Source organism: Electrophorus electricus, chromosome 19 (genome assembly GCF_041902795.1).
Source record: "Electrophorus electricus isolate QZ-2024a chromosome 19, ASM4190279v1, whole genome shotgun sequence".
Lineage (NCBI taxonomy): Eukaryota > Metazoa > Chordata > Actinopteri > Gymnotiformes > Gymnotidae > Electrophorus > Electrophorus electricus.
The window spans coordinates 16,256,753-16,270,238 of NC_137515.1; the positions used below are offsets into that span (position 1 = coordinate 16,256,753).

The following is a 13,486-nucleotide window of genomic DNA, read 5'->3' on the forward strand; positions in this document are numbered from 1 at the left end:
AACATACTAGGGCATAAATCCAGTTGCTCACAGAACCGCACAACATGGCGAAATGAGAGCAGTGCTCACAAAATAACTGCTAATTTTGAAAAAAGTCTCCATAAAAATAAAATCTACAAGGTTCAGTATGTAGTAATGACAGTTCTGAGAAATGGCTAAATTGAACAGACCATTGTCATTTAATCATTAATCTCTCTCTTTTTTTTTGTGGTACTGGAGATCTTTCTGAAGCACTGATAGATGGTTGCCTGTGCCGGTGAGGAGTTAAAGAATTCAGTGAATACTCCAGACAGCACTGTAGGACATGCTTTCAACACCGCTGGTGTCACAGTGCCTGGTGTCTTGCAAAGGTTTGCTCCCTGTGGAGTATTGCACACCTCATTTGTAGTATGAAGCTCTTGGGCTCACCCAGGGTCTTGAAGGCAATTTCCTTGTTTTGCCCATCAAAACAGGCACAGAAGATGTCAAGCACATCAGAGAATGAGGTGTTAGTGGTGAAAATGTTCTCAGGTCTCTTATAAATTGGCCTGCAGACCTTGACACGGCATGTGTCAGAGTTGAGGTGTTGTAGCGCTAATTTAATTTGATGTGTTTTCTTTGCCTGTCTGCTGGTCCTCTCCAACATGTCCTTTGATATTCTCTACAGTTATCATAATTGAAGGCCATTCGATGCAGTCTGACATGGAATATGTTACGGGTCTAATTTATCCCTCAGATTGTGACTGGGAAAGATGTGGATGTTCCTCATATTTATACATGTATCTGTACAGCATGTATCTGTAACAGTCTCTGTGAATTCATAATATCTATTGCTGGGTCTTTAAAGAAACTCCAGTTACTAGACCCAGAGCAGGCTAGATCTAGTGCTTTGCTTGCATCATTTCTACCTCCGTCTGTTTGACTTTTTTTTTTTTTTTTTTTAACAATAGTTACACTTTTTTTTTGTGAATTGGTCATAGTAACATGGATTCCTGACCAAAGTAACTAAAAGGTTTTGATACAGCTTTAAATGCATCCTGAATGGTTGTGTAGCTGTGGGCAAAATCGATTGACTTGCCTTGTGAAGAGCCTTGAAAAAAGAACCCTGAAAAGCCCATAAGTGCTTTATGATGCAGGGCATTGTTCTGCTGCCTGGCAAAGCACCATTCACTGAGATTTGTGGCATTCGGTTGGAAATGAGCAGCTAAGCTGCGTCTGTACACTTTATCCTGCTGCTGTCAGTAGTCCCATCATCAGTAAAGAGCAGTCAGCCATGCCACCGTGTTTCACAGATGAGGTAGCATGCTTTACATCATGAGTGCTTCTCTGCAGTTTCCTCTTTCTGTCAATCCTATAAAGGTTAACCTGCATCTCCCCTGTCTTGTATTCTTTGTTCCAGAACTCTGCCAGTATTTAATACACATCTGAGTTGACTTTAAACTTCTCATTTCATTCTTGAGGCATTCTAGTGGTTTCTCTCATGGTAAACCCTGAGGTCATACCAGGGCAGTCTTTGTTGCAGTCTTTAAGACATCTTTGCCTACATTCTGCACAGTGTTATTATTCAATTCGCTGTTTTTTCTTCATAAAAGCATAAAGGTCTGCTGTACTGGCGTTGACACCTCTTTTGTCTTCATGTTAACTGAGAACAGTAACAGATTGTTGTAGGCCTATGATTTTAAATGTGCTGCAACCTTGTCAAATCCCTGCTGTTATAAACCTGTCGATCTGTAAATTCTTATAGTGTTTGTCATTTCTCAGATGCTTATGTAAATAATGCCGTTACAAACTTTACATTGGCAGCATTCCCGTAGCTGATTGCAGAAGAGCAAGACTCATTGCATTTCAGTCACCCATTGAAACAAAATGTTAGCCAGAAATTCTAAGCAAGGGACCAAAAGTGCTATACAGTTAACTATGTAATAAGCTCACTAGTACAGCATAGTGTAGTTGTGTCCGTTAAAACGAAAGACTGTATTACCGAGATAAATAAGCTCACATACCATGTTTCTAATCTTCTAGCACTTGCAGCGTGTACCTCAGTTTGGTTCAGTTCCAGTCTGTTTGCTTCTCTTTCTTAAGACATTGTAGGCCATGTGAAGCCCAATACATCATGTCATACCTGCTCATCTCATAAAACAGACATTGGATGTAATAGGTGTTTTATCTGTTATAAACAGCTGCTTAACTTTGGGATCCATCTCTACCTCCTTCAAACTTGCAATGGCCCTGACTCTTCTTTAAAAATCTTGACGCAGATGCTGCATTTTTGGCCCATGTCAAAATTGCTGTTTCTCTAAAGTTATGGAGCAGGTAGTTCCTGGAGGCTATGGCCTCATTTGAATAAAAATAATATACTGAAAACATTTCAGTCTGGTTGTAAAGGCCTTCATAGCATAGGGTCTGCCTTACTGAATGTGTCAAATGACTGCAGTTTTCTCTGTAACTGTGCTGTACTTTTCTATTAGGCCTCAGTGCATGTTTTGACACTGTCAATCACAACTTTGTTATTAAACACATTGTGCACATGGCTGAGCTGCAGGGAATGCTTCTAGACTAGTTCAAGTCTTATGTATGTGAGAGAAGCAGTTAATATTGGCCACTAATGGCTATAGAGTCCCTGAAGATTCAATATTAGTGTCTGTTCTTTTCTCATTACATATGCTCCCTCTGAGTAACATCTTTTTGAAACTAAACAAAGATAGTTTATGTAAACTATGTAAAGCTGAATGTCAAATATCTTGCCTATTTTTAAAGCCTGAACTCAGATTTAACATGCAAATCAATTCTGTAGTAAGGAATAACTTTTATCAAATCAACAACTTCAAAAATCAAAAAGTTCCTTTCTTTTCTTTGTAAATTGTAATTGTAGTTGTAGTTATCTCTATACAGGATTAAATAAATCGTTATTAGCTTCAATTATTCCACAATTTGTGTACTAGACTCCTTATGGGTACCAAGAAAAGAGACCATCACCGTAGATTTACCTTCTCTTCATGGGTTCCCTGTTTATTACAGTTTAAGTAACTTTTTGTTGCTGTTGTTTTGACAAGTCCCTATGAGATGGCCCATGACCACTGCAGTCTCCGATGAGATACTTTTGGCTTTGCCACTTGGTGAGGCTGAAGAGTGACTGTGCTTTTAAAGTCACTGTACCAATTATCCAGTTTATTTTTTATGTTTTTTGTTTGTATTACCCTGTGTCCTTATATTCTCTATTATTTATATATTGCAAGAGTTAGTTTAAAGGTGCTTCATGAATAAAATATACTTACTAAATTTATTTACTAAACTTCAGACCTTTTCTAAGCTCTCTTGAGAATTAACTAACACTGCAATGACATCTGCCTTGCCAAGAGCCATCTATCCAGGCTTAAAAAGATGACCTAAAATGGAAATTACATTTAAAAAGGGTGTGTTTCCTATCTGATTTACTAGACATGGTTGCACATATCTTCAGTTAACAGCTAATGGTTTACACTTTAACTCCAAATTCATTGTTTCATTTCAAATCCAGTGTGCTAAAATACAGAGCAAGCATTGTGCCCCTGTGAAGCACTGTACAGCCAGCCCATTGACAGTAGTTTTACTCAAAATCACTAATAAAGGTAATAAAAAAAACAAAAAAAATGTAGTCTTAGGGAAACCATCTTCTCAGGGAGGAGCTCAGCTGTTAAACCCATGCTCACTATGTTATAGGGGGCAGATGTTATATTGCAGGTGTTTGCTATGGGACACAGCAGCAGGGGAAATCTTCCTACTCAGCATATGTATACGTGACATGAGGAACGTGCATGCCACCCAAAAGCTCCTCTGGCCTTCCATGTTTCATAGGGGAAAAGTAGTGTGATACCATGAATCTCTGCTAGTCTTTAATTCCATCAAGTCCCTTATCTGCATAAACATGTGTAGCAACACAGAATGGATTTGTGAGCCTCAAAACAGGTTAGAAAGGCAGCGAGCTTCTAAAGGGAGTGTGACATCTTTTTGCTTAAACTACATCATACAATGTACCTTCTGGAACTGAGTTTGTCTATGACCATCCTTTATGTTGTATTTGAAAAGTGAAAAAAAAAATCAATTTTATTCTTTTTTTCCATTGACTTTTACATACTTAGAAATCACCTCAGAAATAATGCTTTTAGTTATCAAAGATGTAGACATAAGAGACATTTTCAAAGCAGCTAAGATGTATTTGTGTAGTTGCTTGTATAAAGGTAAGGGTCTTACTGAAGGGGAACATAATATCTGTGATATTTTTGGGATGACCTTTTGTTGGGATCTGTAACTTCCACTTGATGGTATTTTTGACTGGAAATAAAATAAACGATTACATCAGGATTATCTCTGACATTTGCACAGCACTGCATGTCTTTAGACAGATTGATGTAAATATTGTATATTTGTATGCGTGGTGGATTTTTAAAGGGTGTCTATTTCAGAAAATGGCATCATGTATGCCATAAGCCTCTGAGACCTCCAGACAGCCCAGTTGGTCTTTGTTTGTGTGTGTGTGTGTGTGTGTGTGTGTGTGTGTGTGTGTGTGTGTGTGTGTGTGTGTGTGTGTAAGTAATGGGGGCACCGGGCAGGATCCTGTGTGAGAGATGGCAGGGAACACAGGCGTCTGAACTTCTGCCCTCATTTCTCCCAGCCTGCTGTGATTGGAGGAAGTGGGTGAGGTGTAAAACATGGCCCCAGTGTACCTGCTGGATGAGAGAGTACTCCTTCCTAAAGCTGCTAGCCTTCCTGTCACCACCGCAAGGGCAGGTTTTCCAAAAGCAGCTTCTTACGCAGTTATGGGGGATTCCTCACTGGCAGTTATTTAGTCTTTTTGTTAAGGAGCAATTGTCACACAGATGAAAGCTGGATCTGTCTGCATTGTTTTCTGTTTCTGTATTCAGATTGTGCCAATAGAATACTCTCATTCAGTGAAAAAAAAAATCAAATTATCTCTTTAAATACAGAATGTCTCATTGAACTTATGATACTCATAGTCTCATAGTCTTTGTAATTACTCAAAATGAACGTGTGAGCATGATTTGTCGGGTTCGGCTCTCTCTCCAACAATGGTTGACCACAAAAAAAAAGAAAGAGAAAAAAAAGAAAAACATTTTCATGGCTGCCAGTTCAGCCACGAAAAAGAGCCCAAGATGCACAATTTTACAACTCAGTGGATCTCAATTATTCAGTAATGAGCAGTTGACTTCCGCTGTCATGTTTGTGGCCATCTGTCTATGGTGAATCAGGGAGGAAACACTATATTGTATTGCCAGCTATGCAGAGCAGAGCTATGGGGAATCTCATTTGAAGATAGACCAGCACACCGTCTAATTTTTAATGCTTCATTAATCTATATTCCTCTTGGTTGCAATCATTACAAAATACTCTTGTTTACTTGTGGGTGCCCAGTGAGTTGGTAGGCTGAAAACAGAGGACTGATCATCTGTTGTAATATGAATGTGAAATTCTGCTGTCTCTGTCTCTAAGGATCTCAAAGAGCTAAATATGAAATGATCAATTTCTCGGCATATCTGTAAAATGTTTACACTTTTAAAAAATCTGTTCAACTTGGCTGAACATGCCAAAGCTGCTTGTTGCCCGCACAGAGTGTTTTTATAATGGCATCAGTATCAGTGGGGCGTTACGAAGAAGGCCAACATGGCGGGGTCACTGTGTGGGCTTTTCTGAGCTCTCCAGCCCGCTGCGCTGAAAAAATCCAAACTCCAGAGAACACTGCCCTTGGTGCTTTCTCTCCCATCGCTTTCGACTCCAAGGACGAGTTATGAAACCCTCTCCTTCCCTACTGAGGGAACAGAAATGATACAAAGACCTCCCACGCGTCATGTTGTGTAACCAGCGCTGCAAGGTTAGGAAGTGTTCAAACACACAGATTCAGCTCTAAATAGTTTGTGTGTGTGCGTGTGTGTGTGTGTGTGTGTGTGTGTGTGTGAATGTGTGTGAGAGAGAGAGACAGACAGACAGACAGACAGAGAGATCCACAGTATCCAGCTTCAGCCTTACCTTCATAGTGCAGTGCAGCAGGGAACATTTTGTACCAAACTCTTTACTCCAGAAGTGGGGGTTGGGGATGTACCCTGCATGTCTTCATGCATGCTGCTGGTCAGTGTAGTAGATGCAGACGCAAGTTAGATGCTTAACTGAAACGCACCTCCGCTGCATACACTGACATCACTGGCACCATTTAGAAAGTGTGGGTTATGAGACTGTTTATTCAGGCTAGCTGTAGCTGCTTTGACAAGCTCATGCTGTGGAGTTCTCATGGAGTTCACATGTAACTCTGAAATTAATGGGCTCTCTCTGGGTTATTAACGAAGCGCATAAATTTGGGCTTTGATGAGAAGGGAAAGGCGATCAGGATGTAAGGTGGAAATGAATGATTTCATTCTCACTGTCAAAGCATTCTGAGTTTTTGTTCAGTGTAGTTCAATTCTAGCGCAGCACTGGAGAGATCCTGCATTTGCAGCTCTCACACGTCTAGTTCAGTGCATGGTGGACTAGATTATTAGATGCTGGTAAGGTTTTCAGCGCTGCAGTTCCGCAGGCCTGGCAGTAAGAGTCACCGGCTTCCTTCAGAGTCGTTACTTTAGGCTGCTGTATCAATAATATTCTCCTGTCCTGAAGTTTGACATGAGTGTTACTACTACTGTCAGCCAGTAATTGCTATGATTCTCAAGCTAGTTTTTATGGAATAATAGGAGCTTGTTACCATTAGTGATGATGCAAGACTGTACCAACTACTCTCAATCTTATACCTTCCCCATCAACACAGTGGCATCCCTCCCCTCCTCTCTGTTTTCCTCTCTGCCTCTCACTGCACAGCGATGGCTGGGCTGACCGCTACGATGTGACTGACGGCTACCAGAAGGAGGCGGCCGGTGGCATCACCATAAAGCTGCAGTCAGCATACGTCACCTGGTTTGATGACTACTACCTGAACCTGCAGCCAGACACCAACCAGCGCAACCCCTGGTTCCCTGAGTTCTGGCAGCACCGTTTCCAGTGTCGGCTCAGGGGCCACCCCCAGGAGAACATCAAGTACAACCGCACGTGCACCAGTGAGTGGGGCTCACCCCTTGATTTACAGGGACCTTTTACTCCCCCAGCCTGTTCCAGCAGCTCAGCAGGTCCCTATCCAGTCCAAGGCCACTCTGTATACAAACATAATTTTATACACACAGATGTGTCAGCAGTGTTTGTGTGTCAATTTGTGAGTGAGTATAGCTATAAACTAACAATAATTCTGTGCTATATAAACACCTGAATCAATTAAATGAACATCGGCCTATTGATCCCATTGTATACAGTTTATGAAGCAGGTTACTGGATATTTTTACATTTTTAAATAATATCCTGAAATACATTTCTAACATTTTTGCCAACAGAAAAGGAGTCCCTCCGACTGCACTATGCTCAGGACACTAAAATGGGCTTTGTCATCAATGCCATCTACAGCATGGCCTACGGCCTGCATGCCATGCAGAAAGCTCTCTGTCCAGGATACCTGGGTCTGTGTGATGCCATGAGACCCATCGATGGACGAAAGCTTCTGGAATTCCTCATGAGGACCAATTTCACTGGAGTTTCAGGAGAGGTGGTGCTCTTTGATGAGAATGGCGATTCCCCCGGCAGGTGGGCCTAAGAGGAATTCAGTCACAAAGCTTTAGTGCACTAGAGGAGGTCGCATTTTGGAGTGAGTGTCCTACAGCACAAAGTCTTTGACACCCAGTGTGTGTGTGTGTGTGTGTGTGTGTGTGTGTGTGTATACTTTTCAGATATGAGATCATGAACTTCAAGCAGATGAGTGAGGAAGACTACAGCTATATACACGTAGGCAGCTGGGACAGCAGAGGGCTGAGGATGGATGATGATGAGATCTGGTCCAACAGCAGTGCCATCATCCGCTCTGTCTGCAGTGATCCCTGTGAAAAAGCTCAGATTAAGGTGAGAAACCATTGGGAAAAGAAGAAGTCACATGCTTCTTCAGTATAATACTTTGATTCTCATTTAACTCTTGTTTTTGATTTCTTGTTAACATTCCTAATACAATTATGGGGATTGCAAAAAGAAATCATATTGGGATCATAAAGCCACGGATCAAAAAGCCACAGTCCTGCGTGGCTTGCTGGCTTACACATTATAGTTCTTGGGGCTTCACTCGGGTACGAACAAGTCCATAGCACAGCCCAGAAAATCCTTCTTCACAAACTTAGCCCTTCATGCATGACATTAAAATGAAGCCCAAATTAGTTGTAATGTGTTACTATTGAGTTTCCTCCTCTCGTCCAAGGTGATCCGGAAAGGTGAGGTTAGCTGCTGCTGGACATGCACTCCCTGCAAAGAGAATGAGTATGTGTTTGATGAGTACACCTGCCGAGCCTGTGAGCTAGGATCCTGGCCAACAGACGACCTCAAAGGTGAGTCCGCCTCTTGCTCCTTGCTCCAGATATACTTACGTAGAACAGTTTAGAAGTGCTTTATCACTGTACTGATTAAGACTTGACTCGGTCTAAGACCCCAGTTCAGGTAAGAACTAAAGGGAGGAGGATAATTATTGTCATATTAATTTGAATGATTCTTGGATAAAGCATGGAGCTTTTAAACATTCGATCAAAATTAATCGCAGTCCATCATCATGAAGAATATATCATTTCTTTATACTTAATACTTAATAACATAATAAAACTAATAATAATAACTCAGTTAAAACCAATGAGTTCAAATTACTTTTGATAAAAATAAAAAGTGCTTGAATTTCCATAAAATGTGCTGAAATCAGAATTCAGATTATTATTGGGTAGATTCCTATATGGGCTAGAATGTAATGATTATGTAATGTAATCATTAGTATGTGATGGACTAGCCTTACTATCTCTGGACTCTTTACTATGGACTATGGCTTATCTTTGCAGCATAATTCTGGACATACTGTAATTGCTGGATACTTTTTTAGGAAGTCCATCCAACTGGGAAATATAGTAGTCTAATGTAAAAGCAATGAATGGATGTGTCAGTTTCTCGGCATCAGAAAATGTACACTTTTTTGCACTTAAGATACAAATAACCATTTCAGTACCAGACCAGTGATGCATATACCTCATAAATACTGCTGAATGCCATGATCAAAAGAGTATCAAATACCACACTCAGGTCAAGCAGCACCAGAAGGCCAATCAGAATTCATGAATAACCCTTACCAGTGTTATTTCAGTACCATGAAACACACAATATTCAGACTAAAAGACCTTATATAGGTCATAGGAGTGAGTATGCAACTGAAAGACAACAGCCTTCTCCAGGACCTTGGATAAAAGGGGTGGAGTAGAGCTAGGCCGATAGTTTTTTAGCAACAACAGCTATCTTTAAAATCACTGGTTCTTCTCCAGAAGACAGAGATCAATTTCTAAGACATTTTGGTCAAACTCTGGGGTAACAACAACAAAATGGAGTCATATAATTAAAGGCAGCAAACAGGAACTACTAAAGAACTACAAAGAACAAAATTGTAGTGGCTTTTTTGTGAACCACATACTGTAAGATTATCATTTGGTATAAGGTCCAGATTAGGAGTAGGAGTACTAACTTCAGGCCAGTTTTTTTTCTCCATATCTTAACAATCAGAGGCTGCACTACTCCGGGTCAGCTTTCTTACAATGGCTCTCCTATCTGGGTCAGAGAAACCCACAGAAGACCCACTTCTTCTTTGAAGCTGTATTTTGAGACCAATCCATCTACGTGCCAGAAAAAGAGATTAATACTTGGCAGAGCCCCTTGTCAGAACATTCCAGAACGGCTGTCGTGGCTAAGCCCTATAGCTGCAGCCTCTCAAGTGTGCTACGGCTCACTGGGAGCTAGAGTAACTCTCCTGTCCATGAAGTGGCTTGTTCAGGTTCACCCGAAGGTGTTTTCTATTACAGCTGCCGCATACTCTGCAGCGATATCTGGATCTGATGCAGTTTCTTCAAGTGCCTGTCCACGGGTCACGTGATTTGACAGAAGTAAAATGCCCATTTTTCTGTAGGGACCTCTGATGCAAGAGCACTGCAAATAACGACATTCAAATTAAATCACCTTAATCAGCACTTTTTGAACTTGACAAAATATCTTGTTAAAGAAAATTGGTATCAGTAGGCCATAGCAAATTGCCTCAAGTAAATTTAGGACTGATGTTTGAAGACACAATCTGGTGGCCAAGTAATGGACTGAATGGTGTCATGTCAATGTTGTGAATATTCATGGCACAAAACGTTTTGCTGATTGTAAAAATAAGTGCAGTTCTTTTTCTACTCAAAGTAAAGTTAACTCCATTAATTAGCAGTCAAAAACAGCCAGTGTTCTAACAATGTCACAGCTACCCATGGAGTTGATGTGAACTCCTCAAATACATAATACTAATTTTAAGTAAATTTATCTGAAATTAATTAATTGCTAAGCTTGTAAAGAATACAAATTTATTGATTTTGTCTGTTAAGAACAGTTTAAGAACTCGCTGTAAGTGGCTTTAAGTATGCTAGTTTCAAGTTATCTTTCTAAGTCATGGCAGATTTTTTTTTCTGTGTAATTTTAATTAAGTTTTGGTAGATTTTGTCACATCCCAGTCAGCACACAGCTGAGCATACACAAACACTCCACCAATCACAGCTCTCAATCACTTCCCCAGTCCCTGTCACTCATTTACTAATTGCACTCACTAATTGCACTCACCTGTAATCCATTTCATTTTCCCCTATTTATTCCCACAGGATCGTCTGTCTAATGTTTTGAATTAGTTTACAGCTAAGACATTACAGCTAAAGCTAATGTCGTCTCTTCATGTGTGTGCAACTTTGCTTTGTTAAGAAACTGTTTACATTTGTTTTCATTAAAAGCTACCTGACTGTGCTCCTCTGGCATGTCACAGATTTCAAATTTTTTTTGGCTTGTTTTTATTAGTGCTGTCTGTTCTTGTTTGTTTTGGAGTATTTTGCATTGTGTGGCATAAAACACAGGTATAAAATATATAAAAATATTCTATGAGGAAAGGGACCATGTAATTTTGTTATAGCACTGACGTAAAGACAGAAATCCTTAACCCAGGGATACCGGGCACAGACATGCACTGCGTGTTCGAGCCAGGAGAAAATTGTTTAGGCTGGATTAGGGAATGCATTCCAGGGTGTTAGGCAGTGTTACCAGCTTATCACAGCAAAAATCCCTAATTTTATTCAGCGGTTTACATCAGGTTTTTTACACCTTGAGTGACATTTGTGCAGGGCTCACCAGGTTCACAAAACCAGTCCAAAGTCATTAAAGAGGATTAAGGAGAGAACAAGCGTGGTGTTTTACAGAGCAGCAATGGTAATTCCTAGGTGTTTCATTTTCCTTTTAGTACATTTAGAACAAGATTTTGTTTTTAAAAGGAAAAGTTATTGCACAAATTAAACAGCAGTGCAAGGCCTCTGTCTCTGTAATTACACACACAAAGACATGAAGATAAATATCTTACAGTAAATAGGAAAACCATTATCATAAGATAGACCTGTTCTTAATTTCTGCACTGTAATTTTATGCTCTGTATTTCAGAACATTTCATTTTTTAAATCAAAGCTTTATTATTGGTTTTTTTTTTGCAACTGGCATTTAAGATTCCTGCTTCTGCTGTGTTGTTATTTTTCTTGCTGCACCATAAGGGCAGGGCTCTATTTGATTCTCGGTAGGTGGTCCCAGTGGCCTGCACTAAACTGAGATCTCCTCCTCTTGTCCTGCATAGAACAGGCTGGGCACTCGTCCAGACGCCCAAAGCCTCCTCAGATTCGCGGGTCCACTGAAGCAAAGCCACAATAGGAATCTCTGCCATCCCCTTTCATTTGTGGTCTGTTGATGCAAATCAGTGTGCTAAATATACCATCACTAGTTTATGCAAGCCTGCAGTGCATAATGCATGGAGCCTAGAAGTTTTATCCTTTACTCCTCTATTGATAAAGCACTGGGTACTTAGCATTCCATTGCAATTTAGACATGAATTCTGATATGTGTGGATAAATGTCTTATGTGCAGTTCATAGCCACAGATTATTGCATCCTAATCATTTTCTTTTTTACATTTCTGACTGATGGTGTTGGTTCATGTGGCTGACCCATTAATAGTATAACTGTACAATGAGAGGTAAAACTATGTGAAGCCATTTGAAAATAAAGTGCCACTGGCCTAATGTGTGTGTTTGACTGAGCTTTCCTGCTCCTCAGGGTGTGAGCCCATCCCAGTGCAGTATCTGCAGTGGGGAGACCCAGAGCCCATTGCCGCGGTGGCCTTCGCTTGCCTTGGCCTCCTGACCACCATCTTTGTGACACTGGTCTTCATCAGATTCCATGATACACCTGTGGTGAAGTCCTCCAGTAGAGAACTTTGCTTCATCATCCTGGCAGGAATCTGCATAGGCTACCTCTGCACATTCTGTCTCATTGCCAAGCCCCATCTGGTGTATTGCTACCTACAGAGGCTGGGCATTGGGCTCTCCCCTGCCATGAGCTACTCCGCACTGGTCACCAAGACCAACCGCATCGCCCGCATCCTGGCTGGCAGCAAGAAAAAGATCTGTACCAAGAAGCCGCGCTTCATGAGCGCCTGCGCTCAGCTGGTCATTGCCTTCATCCTCATCCTCCTCCAGCTGGGCATCATTGTAGCACTTTTCATCATGGAGCCACCGCAGGTGATCTATGACTACCCGTCCATCCGTGAGGTGCACCTCATCTGCAACACCACCACGCTGGGGGTGGTGGCACCGCTGGGCTACAACGGCCTACTCATCCTCAGCTGCACCTTCTACGCCTTCAAGACGCGCAACGTGCCGGCCAACTTCAATGAGGCCAAGTACATTGCCTTCACCATGTACACCACCTGCATCATCTGGCTAGCCTTCGTGCCCATCTACTTCGGCTCCAACTACAAGATCATCACCATGTGCTTCTCGGTGAGCCTCAGTGCCACAGTGGCACTGGGCTGCATGTTTGCGCCCAAGGTCTACATCATGCTGGCCAAGCCAGAGCGCAACGTCCGCAGCGCATTCACCACCTCCACCGTGGTAAGGATGCACGTGGGCGACGGCAAGTCCGCTTCGGCTGCCAGCCGCTCCAGCAGCCTGGCCAACCTGTGGAGACGCCGCGGCTCCGGGGCCGACAACGTCAGGTCGGTTGTTGTGCTAAAATTTTCTCCTCACCTGTTGCCCATGTGACCTGTGGTTAGAGTGCAGTGTGCAATTTGACAGTTTCACAGTTTTATTCATTTTGACTGAACATGAAAAATTTACAATCAAGTCAAAGTACAAAATATTAGCCTTAATTCAAGGGAATGACCTGTATAGTGTCAACTTGGAATCACAGTCCAGTTTGTACACAGTAGTGCTCCATTTCAGGGGGTCTTATGCAAGTGGTTAAAGTAACATAATCCTACATAAAATTATGTTAAGCACTTGGCAGCAAACCCTATTCAGCTTATGACTACAACTTAAAGA

At 41.5% G+C, this 13,486-nt stretch overlaps 1 protein-coding gene across 4 annotated transcripts in view; it reads left to right on the forward strand.

The window, feature by feature from the left end:
- The window catches only part of grm5a (glutamate receptor, metabotropic 5a), a 33,451-nt gene that overhangs the window by 10,663 nt on the left and 9,302 nt on the right, over positions 1-13,486 (forward strand). For all 4 annotated transcript variants that reach the window (XR_014118578.1, XM_081701888.1, XM_027016965.3 and 1 more), the window contains exons 4-8: positions 6,820-7,055; positions 7,383-7,629; positions 7,773-7,941; positions 8,288-8,414; positions 12,222-13,161. Coding sequence is in view for 3 of the 4 variants with exons in the window: in XM_081701888.1 (XP_081558014.1) it covers positions 6,820-7,055; positions 7,383-7,629; positions 7,773-7,941; positions 8,288-8,414; positions 12,222-13,161 (1,719 nt within the window). In the remaining variant the exon portion in view is untranslated. The remainder of the gene's footprint in view (positions 1-6,819; positions 7,056-7,382; positions 7,630-7,772; positions 7,942-8,287; positions 8,415-12,221; positions 13,162-13,486) is intronic.